The 12,802-nt window shown below is 45.3% G+C and overlaps 1 protein-coding gene across 8 annotated transcripts in view; it reads left to right on the top strand.

Moving 5' to 3' along the window:
• macf1a (microtubule actin crosslinking factor 1a) overlaps positions 1-12,802 on the top strand; it is a 219,256-nt gene that overhangs the window by 89,496 nt on the left and 116,958 nt on the right. For 7 of the 8 annotated variants that reach the window (XM_068710875.1, XM_068710876.1, XM_068710874.1 and 4 more), the window contains exons 4-6: positions 4,298-4,387; positions 7,359-7,436; positions 10,017-10,109. In XM_068710875.1, the coding sequence (XP_068566976.1) occupies positions 4,298-4,387; positions 7,359-7,436; positions 10,017-10,109 (261 nt within the window). Of the gene's footprint in view, positions 1-4,297; positions 4,388-5,035; positions 5,141-7,358; positions 7,437-10,016; positions 10,110-12,802 lie in introns of all 8 variants that reach the window. The other variant, XM_068710870.1, reaches the window with a different exon arrangement.

The following is a 12,802-nucleotide window of genomic DNA, read 5'->3' as shown; positions in this document are numbered from 1 at the left end:
TGTTTCTTCTCTCTCTATCCGTCCTGTGGTTATGTTGTCTGAGCAGTCTGTAGGCTGTCTGCTTCATCACTGTTAGTAATGGCTCTATGCAGCTTGTCGAGGGCTGGAGAATATCGGGATGTGAGACCTGATATCGAATATCATAATGTGGCATAAGTGCTGTCTTTTCCTGGTTCTGAAGGCTGCTCTACAGTAAAGTGATGTCATTTTCTGAACATTCCAGACTGTTCTAGCTGCTCCATTATTTGCCTTTACCCACTTAGTCATCATATCCACATGGTCAACCCTACAATATCGTCTCAATATCCATATTAAGGCATTTGTTTTATTGTTCGGCGTATCGCCCTGCCGCGTTGAGCCGTCATGTTGAGCAGCGAAGTGGCGAGTAAACTAAATGTGATTTTTGAATGAGATTATAAAACGTCGTCTTTGTCTCGCCACCGTGGTCCTGGAGGAGATTGTTGCAATGGAAGGCATCAATAGAAAGAAACAACTGAACACATTCAATCTGACAGCTGCATAATGTCCATTCAGCTGAATAAGATCAACTGTTGTGCCCTTCACAGTAAAACTATAACACATGTGCATACTGTCATATCTGTGCACACACACACACACACACACACACACACACACATGCCCTTTCTATCACGTCCATAAAGTGCAGTATGTGTAGCAGGCGGTGAGGAGAGCAGAATGCAGAAGTATTTCTGTCACATGACCCGGGAGTGAAGCGTCCGTGTGACCCCATAACTCTGGAGCGACTGTCGTCACGCCGCTGCCCGTGACTGTGCCTCTGTGAGCGGACTGCAGATGTAGGTCAGAGACGGAGGCGGCTGGGACTGCACCTCCCGTTCATGTGGAATGGGATGTTTCTGTTCTATTGCATAGGAGCAGATACTTTGATTTGATAAATGTTTACCTCATTTTTTAACACAGAATGCCCCAAAATGTGTTGGCTCTTCCACCAAAAAACTTCTTTTTTTTTTTATGAATATATTTGGGTTTTGGACTGTTGTTGGGAACACACAAACAATTTGAATAAGTCAACTAGGTAGGTAGGAAGGAAGCCCGTCCAATCATTTCATTCGGCCCGAATTATTACAGTCCTGCGACAGCCACAGAATCCGCATATTTTTTGATTTGATTTATTGATTGCTGTCGGGAGGTAATGAGAATTTCAACAAATACTATTTTACAAAAATGTTTGAAGAAGATTCATGGAGAACATAATCCGCTGATTCATTGATAATGAAAATAACCATTACATGAGCGAAAGAAATGAAGACTGAGTGAGTAATGTTGAAGCTTTGAAACAGAATAGATACATTATTTTGTATTTAAGTCAACAAATATCTCAATTTCATCCCGATTTGCTGATTTTATTGGTTGTGTATATGTGTGAGAGAAAAGTCAACCATTTTAGTTATTGTTTCGTTCACTCAAATTTGAGGATTTGCAGATTTTCTCTGTTTTACATGATTATTATTTCAATATATTTGTTTAAGACGTTGGTAAAACCTTCATAACTACCAGACATGTTCCATATAGAGCAAGAAAACAGTCTGAGAAGAGGGACAATGTAGACAGTGTCTCCAGCTCCCATAATGCACCATCTCTCACACTTTGTCTTTTTATTCACACACACACACACACACACACACACACACACACACACACACACACACACACTCTCTGCCAGCCGTTACATTGGCACAGAGGTCATGTTGTGATTATTAAAGGGAGTGCTGAACTCTACTGTCGTAGCGAGAGAGGAAGGAGGGAGGGTGAGACGGAGGACACGAGGATGGAGAGGAGAGGAGGACATGAAAACATGGGTAGCAGAGGAAAGAGGAGAAATACCTCTTGTCTCATCTGTTGAAATAGCTGCTGCTGTCAGAAAGTAGATGTCCAAACACTGTGTTCTCTAATAGACGGCGGGGTGAAATAGTTCTGTGTCCTACATCATCTGTTGTCTCTTAGCCAGCTCTGTTGAGTCTACAAACCTCCGCCCTATCGGCAGGGATTTACAGACAAACAGAAGAAAACAGACCGGAGGTCGAGAGGGAGGAAAGATTAAGAAAGAAAGACGGAATGGAAAATAAGCTCATGAGACAGCGAGAATGGACGTTAAAGGAAAGATAAAGAGACGGATACGGACAGGTGCCCTCTGCCCTCAGCTTCCTGCTGGGTGACATCATCCTTGTTTGCTCAGTGTGTCACGTCTGGCATGTCTTTGGCTGCTCAGGTGTGCGCTGTGTTGACAGCGGTGACACACTTTTGACCCAGCAGGGTTGTTGACTCGGTGAGCTCAAATCCGGTAGCAAAGCTTTAAGAAGAAGTCGGGAGGAGGCGAGAGGCTTTTCACAGAGATGGAGGACTGTTAGCCGCTCTGTAGCTCAGTATGCTAACGACCAATGCAAACACCAATCAGCAAAGGCCGAACATGTTTAGGCCTAGGAGAGTGGAATGTCGAGCACTGTTAAGACGAGACACTTCTGGCTAAAACATTGTTATTTTCATACACTGGTCAACTGTGAGACTTGTTTGTTCAGATATCATTCATAGCCTGATTTATACATGTTATGACTAAAAACATGGAGACAATGGATCGATTCTGTTGACAGTGTTTTCAGATTTATTGAGCGATTCAAATGGTTTCATTTCAAACCACAGGGGTGGGCTTCCAGTAAGCTGGTATTAAACACGGCGGTGACAGAGGAATCCACTCATCCAGGCTGACTTGGAACCAAACACGAGCTCTGACACACCGAGACACAATAAGACAAAAACAGCTCCTCATTTCCAGTCAGTGTCTCTAATTAACACTCGTTCCATGCGCTCCCGTCTGATGTCGACCTCCAACAGGAGGGTGAGAGTGTGACACAGAAGAGGGAGCGAGGGAGGGAGAATGATGGGGAAGTAAGAAAAGGGGGTCACTGAGGACAAGTGGAGGGATGTTGTTACTTTAGGAGCTGCAGTTTCAAGCCAGAGACAATTTCAATTTCAACCTCAGAGGACAGCAGAGGCCTTCTGTCCTGAAGTCACATTGTAGAGCGTCTTTCCGAAGTGTTAGGATGTTTGATATATTGATTCAACATTTGGTAAATCATGACTTAGCTTGACAGGGAAGTCCTTCAGCTTACTCTTGTGACGGTCTCGCCCTCTTGTGGTGAAATGTGGTAGTACGGTTTCTTGTCCTGAGGCCAGGACTGCAGCACAACTTTTCCCGGTGCAGTGAAATCACAGTAATGCAGGTAGACGGGTACCTTGTTGGATCCATAGGAGGATTATGAGACAGTGGGCCCCTGGGGGACAGACATGGAAAAAGCCCCCCCCCCCCCACACCTATCTTACCTATAGGAGGGAGACACGCAGAGTGACGCTTCAGCCTCTGTTTTGTTGGTGTTTTGACTCTTTGTAGTCGCCTTCCACCCTTTCCTGATTATGTAGTAATTTTGTGTCTTTTTTCGTTGTTTTGTGTTCCTCAGATAACTTTGGTGTCATTGACGTCATTTTGTGTGTTTTTTTGGTCGTTTTGTGTCTCTTTGTAGTCGTTTTCTGTTTCTTCGTAGCCCCTTTTCATCTCTTGTAGGCTGCTACTTGTCTCTTCGAGTGAGAGTGACATTGTGCAGGTCACCCGGTAGGCCCGTTCAGTATCCATCCTCGGGTGGATGTGCAATTTTGAAGCAACAATATTGAGACACTTTGTGTAGGAGCGTCCTTTGCTGCATGCCCACCTCCGTCTCTCTCCACTGTCTGCTTTCTGATGAAGCAGCAAATACAAAGACGTACAGAGAGCAGGTGAAGAGCACAATTTCTAGCTCTCATAAACTAAATAAAACAATGGATTTAAGTCACACAGTTATACATTTAAATCTACAGTCCTTTAATTCACATAACATATAGGGAAGCTGTCACATGACGCTGTCAAAATGACAACATGATGTGATTTAGTACTTGTGTCACTTCTGTCTCACCGAGTGTCCCACTTTCAAACAAAACTGTCACTGGTGCTGACCAGGCTGCTGTGTCACCCCCCCCCCCCCCCCAGCCCACCCCACTCATTGCGAGGGCGCTGTCATGGCAACAGAGACGAGAGGCCACAGCTGGCGCTCTGTCTCTGTTGGCCCCGGCAACCTGCAGTAGCCGTCAGCTGCGGGGCCGTCGGCTTGGCAGATGTCAACAGTGTTGAGTCAACAGAGGGGTGATTGGAGTGTGGGATTGACTTTTTCTGTTCGTCCTCCCTTCATCCCTTCTCACCTTACCTCTTCTTCTTTCCTACCTCCTCGCTCAGGTGAGGAAGCACATCACAGACCTGTACGAGGACCTGAGGGATGGACACAACCTGATCTCCTTGCTGGAGGTCCTCTCTGGAGTTACCCTGGTATGTATGGTTATCTCTCTTACACACACACACAAAAACACACACACACACACACACACACACACACACACACACACACACACACTCACACACCCACAGACGCTCTGTAATGTTTTCCGTCTCACACCCTGTCGTCCCCGGTTCGAGGCGTCACAGTCCTGAGAATGTTCCGTGCACTCTGTAAAAATCCCACTGGAGCTAGAGAGGCAGTGGAAACGTTTCCAGGTGCTCCAGGCTGACACAGAGCTGAGCGTAACGCAGCGGTTTGATCCGCGGTGGCCGGTCTCTGCTGGCCGTGGTGATGTAAGAGCCTTAAGTCCTAATGCTGACAGACAGGCGGGCCGCAGGGTGACGCAGGCCGGTTTAGAGGCGGACGGGCAGACTAACGGAGTCCGACTGACTCTGGTCTGCGTATGTACACACACAATCACACACATGCTCCTTCCTGACCCGTCACCCTCATGAACAATGACCTGAGTGAGTGAGTGAGTTAAGGGAACATACTTTTTACAGTCGTGGTACTTTTATCCCTTTTGTTCATTTGCTCCTCCCCCTTTCATTTTGTCCTCTTTATGTCACTACATGTCCTCTTCCTCTTCCGTCTCTTTCTGTCTCCCTTTTCCTCCCCCTCCCCTTATGTTACCATAGCAACAGAAGAGCGGCCCTTCATTGAAAAGGGCATACGCCTCGCGGGCCCCCCCTCTCATCTTGCTCGGAGGGGAGGATGAGCAGGAGGAGGAAGGAGCTCAGGGAGTACGTTCGAATGAAACCCCATCCACCTCTCACTTCTGACCTCTGACCTTTCAGCTTCAACCCCCCCCCCCAATAGGTGGAGCTGTGAGGCTGCATGCGACTGCTGTGCTACTGATTTCTGACCAGCATTCTGGGCTGCACACGACACCATGCAATGCTGCGATGTTACTGTGTGACGCCACATGTAGGCCGTCATTCTGTTGGGTGACAGCTTCATAACAAACAGTGTTTACTGTTTGTTCCTGTGAAGAGACGGATGGATGGTCGGTCGGACGGACGGACGGACAGACAGACAGACAGTCGGACAGACGATTAGACAGTCGGACGGATAGACAGACAGACAGACGGACGGACAGACGATTAGACAGATGGACAGACAGGCGATTAGACAGTCGGACGGACAGACAGACAGATGATTAGACAGTCGGGCAGACAGACTGTTAGACAGTCGGACAGACGATTAGACAGTCGGACGGACAGACAGACGATTAGACAGTCGGACGGACAGGCAGACGATTAGACAGTCGAACAGACAGACAATTAGACAGTCGGACGGACGGACAGACAGACGATTAGACAGTCGGACGGACAGACAGACGATTAGACAGTCGGACGGACAGGCAGACGATTAGACAGTCGAACAGACAGACAATTAGACAGTCGGACGGACGGACAGACAGACGATTAGACAGTCGGACGGACGGACAGACCGACCATTTGACAGTCGGACGGACGGACAGACAGACGATTAGACAGACAGTCGGACAGAGAGACAGACGATTAGACAGTCGGGCAGACAGACTGTTAGACAGTCGGACAGACGGTTAGACAGTCGGACAGACAGACAGACAGACAATTATGCAGTCGGACGGACAGACAGACGATTAGACAGACAGACAGACAGACAGACAGACGATTAGACAGACAGACAGACAGACAGTCAGTCAGTCAGACAGACAGACAGACAGACAGACAGACAGACAGACAGATGATTAGACAGTCGGACGGACAGACAGACGATTAGACAGTCGGACAGTCAGTCGGACGGACAGACAGACAGACGGACAGTTCAGAAACACGGTTGTTAATCCTGAAAAGTTATTAAACTTTTTAAAGATTTGAAGTTGTCATCCAACAATGCTCTACTACTATTATGCATGAATTGTGTACAATAAAATAAGTTATATCATATGCTTCATTAGTAATCGAATGCAACAGCTTCTACCTTTACAATGACAGGAGAGAGTCATTATAGTCACTATGTTACTTATTCAGGCTGTAATTTGGATTTATATACTATATGTAATATTATACTGAGAGATGTTCCCTCCATGAGGATGAAACACAGTCCAGTATAACACCATCACTGGTTAGTTGTAAATTCATAATAGTCTTTATAGAGGATATTGAAAGTTCAGGATTTCAAACCTTTTTCTGAAATATGAAAAAATATTATAAAGAAGTAAATTGTCAGCTTATTGTAAACAAATTCTGCACTTAGTAATGTATAGCATATAAAACACATACACCACCCTCTCTTACTCTCCTCCTCTTCTCTCCTCTCCTCTCTTACTCTCCTCCTCTTCTCTCCTCCCCCCCTCTCTTACTCTCCTCCTATCCTCTCTTACTCTCTTCCTCTTCTCCCCTCCTCTCCCCTTTATTATTTCAGTCTTGCTGAAGTGATGACTAATCCTGAGTGTATCTTCTTTTTACCAGCACAGTGTGAACTCACATCTGCACCCTGCAATCATCTACTTTTTGCGATGCTGTGTGTGTGTGTGTGTGTGTGTGTGTGTGTGTGTGTGTGTGTGTGTGTGTGTGTGTGTGTTTGGTTTTGGTTTTCTTTCTACTTCTTCTTTTCTTTCTCTTTCTCTTAAACTTTCCTCCCTCTAAACCATAACATGGACGTCTGTTTGTGAAATTGTGCTTTTGAATAAAGATGTTTTCATTCTAAACCAGCATGGTTTGGGTGAAGTTTGCTTGTGAGTTTTGGCATGTCTTTAACTCCTCCTGTTGAAGACAGCGCCCCCCAGAGGAGCATCTTATGTCAATACAACCGCGCTGACTTCTTACTTCATGGATTGTGTGGATTGAATTCAGCTTTATTTGCACTCACGGCTGCCTCCTGCTTTTGCGTCACTAAAAGAAACATGGGGTTTAAACGCATTTGTTGACTTTCCTCATTATTTCTCTCCTCTGGTTTTTGTTTTTTTTTCAGCCCAGAGAAAAGGGACGCATGAGATTTCATCGACTGCAGAATGTCCAAATAGCGCTGGACTTCCTCAAACAGAGACAGGTACGCACACTAATGCACAGACAAACAAACAGAGACAGGTACGCACACTAACAGACAGACAAACAGAGACAGGTACGCACACTAACAGACAGACAGACAAACAGAGACAGGTACGCACACTAACAGACAGACAGACAAACAGAGACAGGTACGCACACTAACAGACAGACAGACAGACAGACAGACAAACAGAGACAGGTACGCACACTAACAGACAGACAGACAAACAGAGACAGGTACGCACACTAACAGAGAGACAGACAGACAGACAGACAAACAGAGACAGGTACGCACACTAACAGACAGACAGACAAACAGAGACAGGTACGCACACTAACAGACAGACAGACAAACAGAGACAGGTACGCACACTAACAGACAGACAGACAGACAGACAGACAAACAGAGACAGGTACGCACACTAACAGACAGACAGACAAACAGAGACAGGTACGCACACTAACAGAGAGACAGACAGACAGACAGACAAACAGAGACAGGTACGCACACTAACAGACAGACAGACAAACAGAGACAGGTACGCACACTAACAGACCGACAGACAGACAGACAGACAAACAGAGACAGGTACGCACACTAACAGACCGACAGACAGACAGACAGACAAACAGAGACAGGTACGCACACTAACAGACAGACAGACAAACAGAGACAGGTACGCACACTAACAGACAGACAGACAGACCGACAGACAAACAGAGACAGGTACGCACACTAACAGACCGACAGACAGACAGACAGACAAACAGAGACAGGTACGCACACTAACAGACAGACAGACAAACAGAGACAGGTACGCACACTAACAGACAGACAGACAAACAGACAGGTACGCACACTAACAGACAGACAGACAGACAGACAAACAGAGACAGGTACGCACACTAACAGACAAGACAGACAAACAGAGACAGGTACGCACACTAATGCACAGACAGACAAACAGAGACAGGTACGCACACTAACAGACAGACAGACAAACAGAGACAGGTACGCACACTAACAGACAGACAGACAGACAGACAAACAGAGACAGGTACGCACACTAACAGACAAGACAGACAAACAGAGACAGGTACGCACACTAATGCACAGACAGACAAACAGAGACAGGTACGCACACTAACAGACAGACAGACAAACAGAGACAGGTACGCACACTAACAGACAGACAGACAAACAGAGACAGGTACGCACACTAACAGAACGACAGACAGACAGAGACAGGTACGCACACTAATGCACAGACAGACAAACAGAGACAGGTACGCACACTAACAGACAGACAGACAAACAGAGACAGGTACGCACACTAACAGACAGACAGACAAACAGAGACAGGTACGCACACTAACAGACCGACAGACAGACAGAGACAGGTACGCACACTAATGCACAGACAGACAAACAGAGACAGGTACGCACACTAACAGACAGACAGACAGACAGAGACAGGTACGCACACTAATGCACAGACAGACAAACAGAGACAGGTACGCACACTAACAGACATACAGACAGACAGAGACAGGTACGCACACTAACAGACAGACAGACAGACAGACAGAGACAGGTACGCACACTAACAGACAGACAGACAGACAGAGACAGGTACGCACACTAACAGACAGACAGACAGACAGAGACAGGTACGCACACTAACAGACAGACAGACAGACAGAGACAGGTACGCACACTAACAGACAGACAGACAGACAGAGACAGGTACGCACACTAACAGACAGTCAAACTTTTCTTTCCACTGGTCTGAAAGAAGAAATGTTATGGAAGCAAAATAATCCCAAATCGCAAAATTGATCCGTGCTTTTGTGTCACGCTTTAGGAAAATAACTAAATATAACTAGTATTATGTATGTAGACTGTGAACAGTGTGAATGAACAACTTTTATGTAGTTTAAAGTTCCAGATTTCACCCAGTTTGCCAAAGCTAGTGATTGAAAACACTGGCCAGTTTCAGTCTTTTGGTGAAGAAAGAGAGAGAATGTTTCACCTCTGAATCTGTTCAACTGTACCAAGTATTCTCCTGGCTTCATCATACACACTTCTCTGCTCGTCTCTCATACTGCATCTGTCATTGTTCCCTCTCTTGCTATCATGAATGGATCTGTTTCTCTCTTCGTTAACTCTTTCTCTCACTTAAAACACCTCTTCCTCCATGACTCTAGTGTCCCCATCTTTCTTACACTGCGCCTGTCTCGTTCCCCGGAGGCAGCCGCGGTGGAGGACTGACCTTTTTTCTTCCTCTAAATCCTTTCTGAGTTTCACTGCAGGTCTAATAATAAGGTGGCTTGGTTTAGCCGGAGCCGCGAGATTTAATAAGGTCCCTTACACATAATGGGCGTGATAGGTGGAGCGCAGATAATTTTTCATCCCTTAACATGAAGAAAATGAAGACTAGTTATGCGGTTTCTTGTCATTGGTAGTGATTAAAAGTGACTGCTTTATGGGTAAAATATTGGGTTGTATTATAGCAGATCATATTTTGAGTATTTCGTTAGGAAACTAAATTTTCAAAAAAGTCTGTTTTCCTGTTTTCAGGTCAAACTTGTGAACATCAGGAACGATGACATCACCGACGGGAACCCCAAACTGACGCTAGGTCTCATCTGGACCATCATCCTTCACTTCCAGGTCTGTGCCCTTTCACACTCTGTGTTTAATGGTTATTTCAGTCCAACCAGCATCAACGTTACTTCTTGAATTTGAAAAGCATAATAGGCAGCTCCAGGGTCTTATGTCACGCTCTTGATGACATAATACCTGTAATTATTATTTAATCTGCCACTGACTGCATTCAGACATCACACTAGCCTAACTGCTGACTGATCAACCAGCACTTCCATGGTTTCATTTTATTTTGGCAAGATTGTACGACATCTCTTTTACGACGTCTTTGAGCCGGTTGCTGCTTGTTTCTGAGTTTGAACAAAGTGTGTTCTACGACGCTTTACAGCCCGTTGGTGTGTAGACGGGAGCTTAGCTAATTGTGGGCGGTATTCACACAATACAGCGGTGGCAATGACAGACACCAGGTGAAAGTGCACCTTTCTAGTTGATTATGTAACAACTGAGTCACGGCCCACATCATTACTGCTCTGCTTCCATCTGGGTTTTAACGAACGCAATTTGCTCCACATGTGGATTTTATTCCCGTGTTGTCCTGTTGTTACTCAGCATGTCTGTCCAGCTGTTGGGATTGGATTTATTATTATTGGATTTCTCAGCAATAACTTGTAAAAGAAGAGACGTGTCTGCATTGCTGTCTTTAGGTCGGTGTCCCTGCATCGCCTGCAGACGGGCCGTAATTCTGTTAGAATCATTACAGCGTTACTCCATTACCACTGGGACCCAGTAATGCAAAACACATGAATACAAACACTTTTGAGCTCGAACAAAACATTCTCAGCATCTAATAAACATTATTTAATGTTTTATTGCTGAAACATAGAGGGGTTGATGTACCAGCTGTAGTTGCTATGGTTGACCACTAGATTGTGCTGCGATGTGACCGGCAGCAAGGTGACACTGCCAGCTGGTTACCGTGGAAACAGTAGTGCGTGACACCCCGGCAACCGTTTCACTGGCCATGACTCAGCAGAACATCGTGTTGAGAGAGAGAGAGAGAGAGAGAGAGAGAGAGAGAGAGAGAGAGAGACCGGGCTGAAGTGGGCTGGGAGAGATAGAAATACATAAATAAAAAGGTGGAAAGATGGAATTGGCTCACAGACAGCAAATACTCTCAGAGTTTCTAGAGTTCATGAGATGCCGACAGTTTTATCTTAAGAGCTGCAGTGTGAGACGATTATTACCGTAAGGTATGGTGGTGGATCTATATACACTATCTATATAATATATATACGTTGGATCACACTGCAAATATACTATATAAATGTCATATTCTTATGTTCGGAGTTCTTTCTGCTCTTATCAAATAGAGAGTGAAAAAAACAGACATTTGAATTGCCTTTGCACATTTTAGTGCAGTAAAATTCAGGAGATATTGTCGCAGAATACCTTTTCTTTCTGACTCAAAGTAATAAATACTAAGAGTAATATTGAAATGTACATGTTTGTACTGTATATTGAACACCACGAGTCCAATCGCAGCTCACAGTTTTAATGGTAGTCGGTGTATTACAGCAGAAACCTGCAGAAAGTTCATCTTTAAGCCACTGCAGAGTCGTCATGAGACAAATATTCACTGTTATACAAGATATTCAAATATTTACAAGATATGTGACCCAAATAGAGAAATCCACATTATTCCTACCGGCCGCTTTGATCTGATGATGATGATGATGATGATGATGATGATGATGATGATGATGGACTCGTTCCTGGAAACAAGCCTCCAGCTCTTTGTGACCAGAATGCGTTTGTGCAAACGAGTGACTCAGCACATCACTTGATGATAGGAAGGGTCTCAGTGAGCTTTCATTTTTCATTTGGACTAATAACTGTTGTTAGTCATTATTCCACTGGCACATGTAGTCACAGACGAGGTGTCATCTCCGGCTTACCTCACTCTGTCAGCTGGCCCGGACAACCTGCTTAGTCAGCAATCCTGCTCAAACAGCATCAAACTCCCAGGTTTTTAACACCATCTTCTCTGCGCATGTTCTGCAAATGTCTGTCAGCCAACAGCTCATTTCTGCAACACTGCAGAAATGTTGCCCGCTGAAGCACGCAGACGAGCTTTCTAGCATCTTTGAAAAGATTCCCAGTTGACAATAGTAAGATGTTTTGATGAATACCATTCATACTTTCACATGTTCAGCATCACTGGGAATCAAACCCTGTCAACATTGATCCCACCACTCTCCATTTAGACTTGACTGTAGTAACTCAGTGAAGCCACTAGGTGACACCAGTTAGCTCAGTGTTGAAGACGCATCCCTGTCCATGGGCCCGCCTCCTGTTGCACTGTGCCTGCCTGTGATTGGCTCAGCTAGCTGTATGTCACTGCTTATTTCTGGACAGGTAATATTCTGAGTTGTTGAACAAATTCATCAGCGTCTCTCTGACTTGCTTCCAGTCAGAATCAGCAGGTGGGGTCACTTTATCAGCGTCGTTCCTTGGCACTGATTTAGGCCTGTGCGGCACCAATTGATCGCCGACTGTGCCGATTAAAACTGCCTTCACTGTAGACTTGTGTGGACGCCGTCAGGAGCACCAACAGAAAACGGCACTACTAAAAATACAAAAAGCCATGGCAGATGTTTATCTTTTAATACAAACCTCTTTTGTCTTCTCAATGTTTGTTAGTCCTTTTCATTTTACCATGGCAACAATCAGTCATGAGGTTTCTCAGCAACACAGACTAT

This window comes from Cebidichthys violaceus, unplaced genomic scaffold (genome assembly GCF_023349555.1).
Source record: "Cebidichthys violaceus isolate CVI_PGR_0920_01 unplaced genomic scaffold, fCebVio1.0.p SCAF_16, whole genome shotgun sequence".
NCBI classification, from domain to species: domain Eukaryota; kingdom Metazoa; phylum Chordata; class Actinopteri; order Perciformes; family Stichaeidae; genus Cebidichthys; species Cebidichthys violaceus.
The sequence above is the reverse complement of the archived record's forward strand: the minus strand, read 5'-3'. Positions and strand labels throughout refer to the sequence as shown.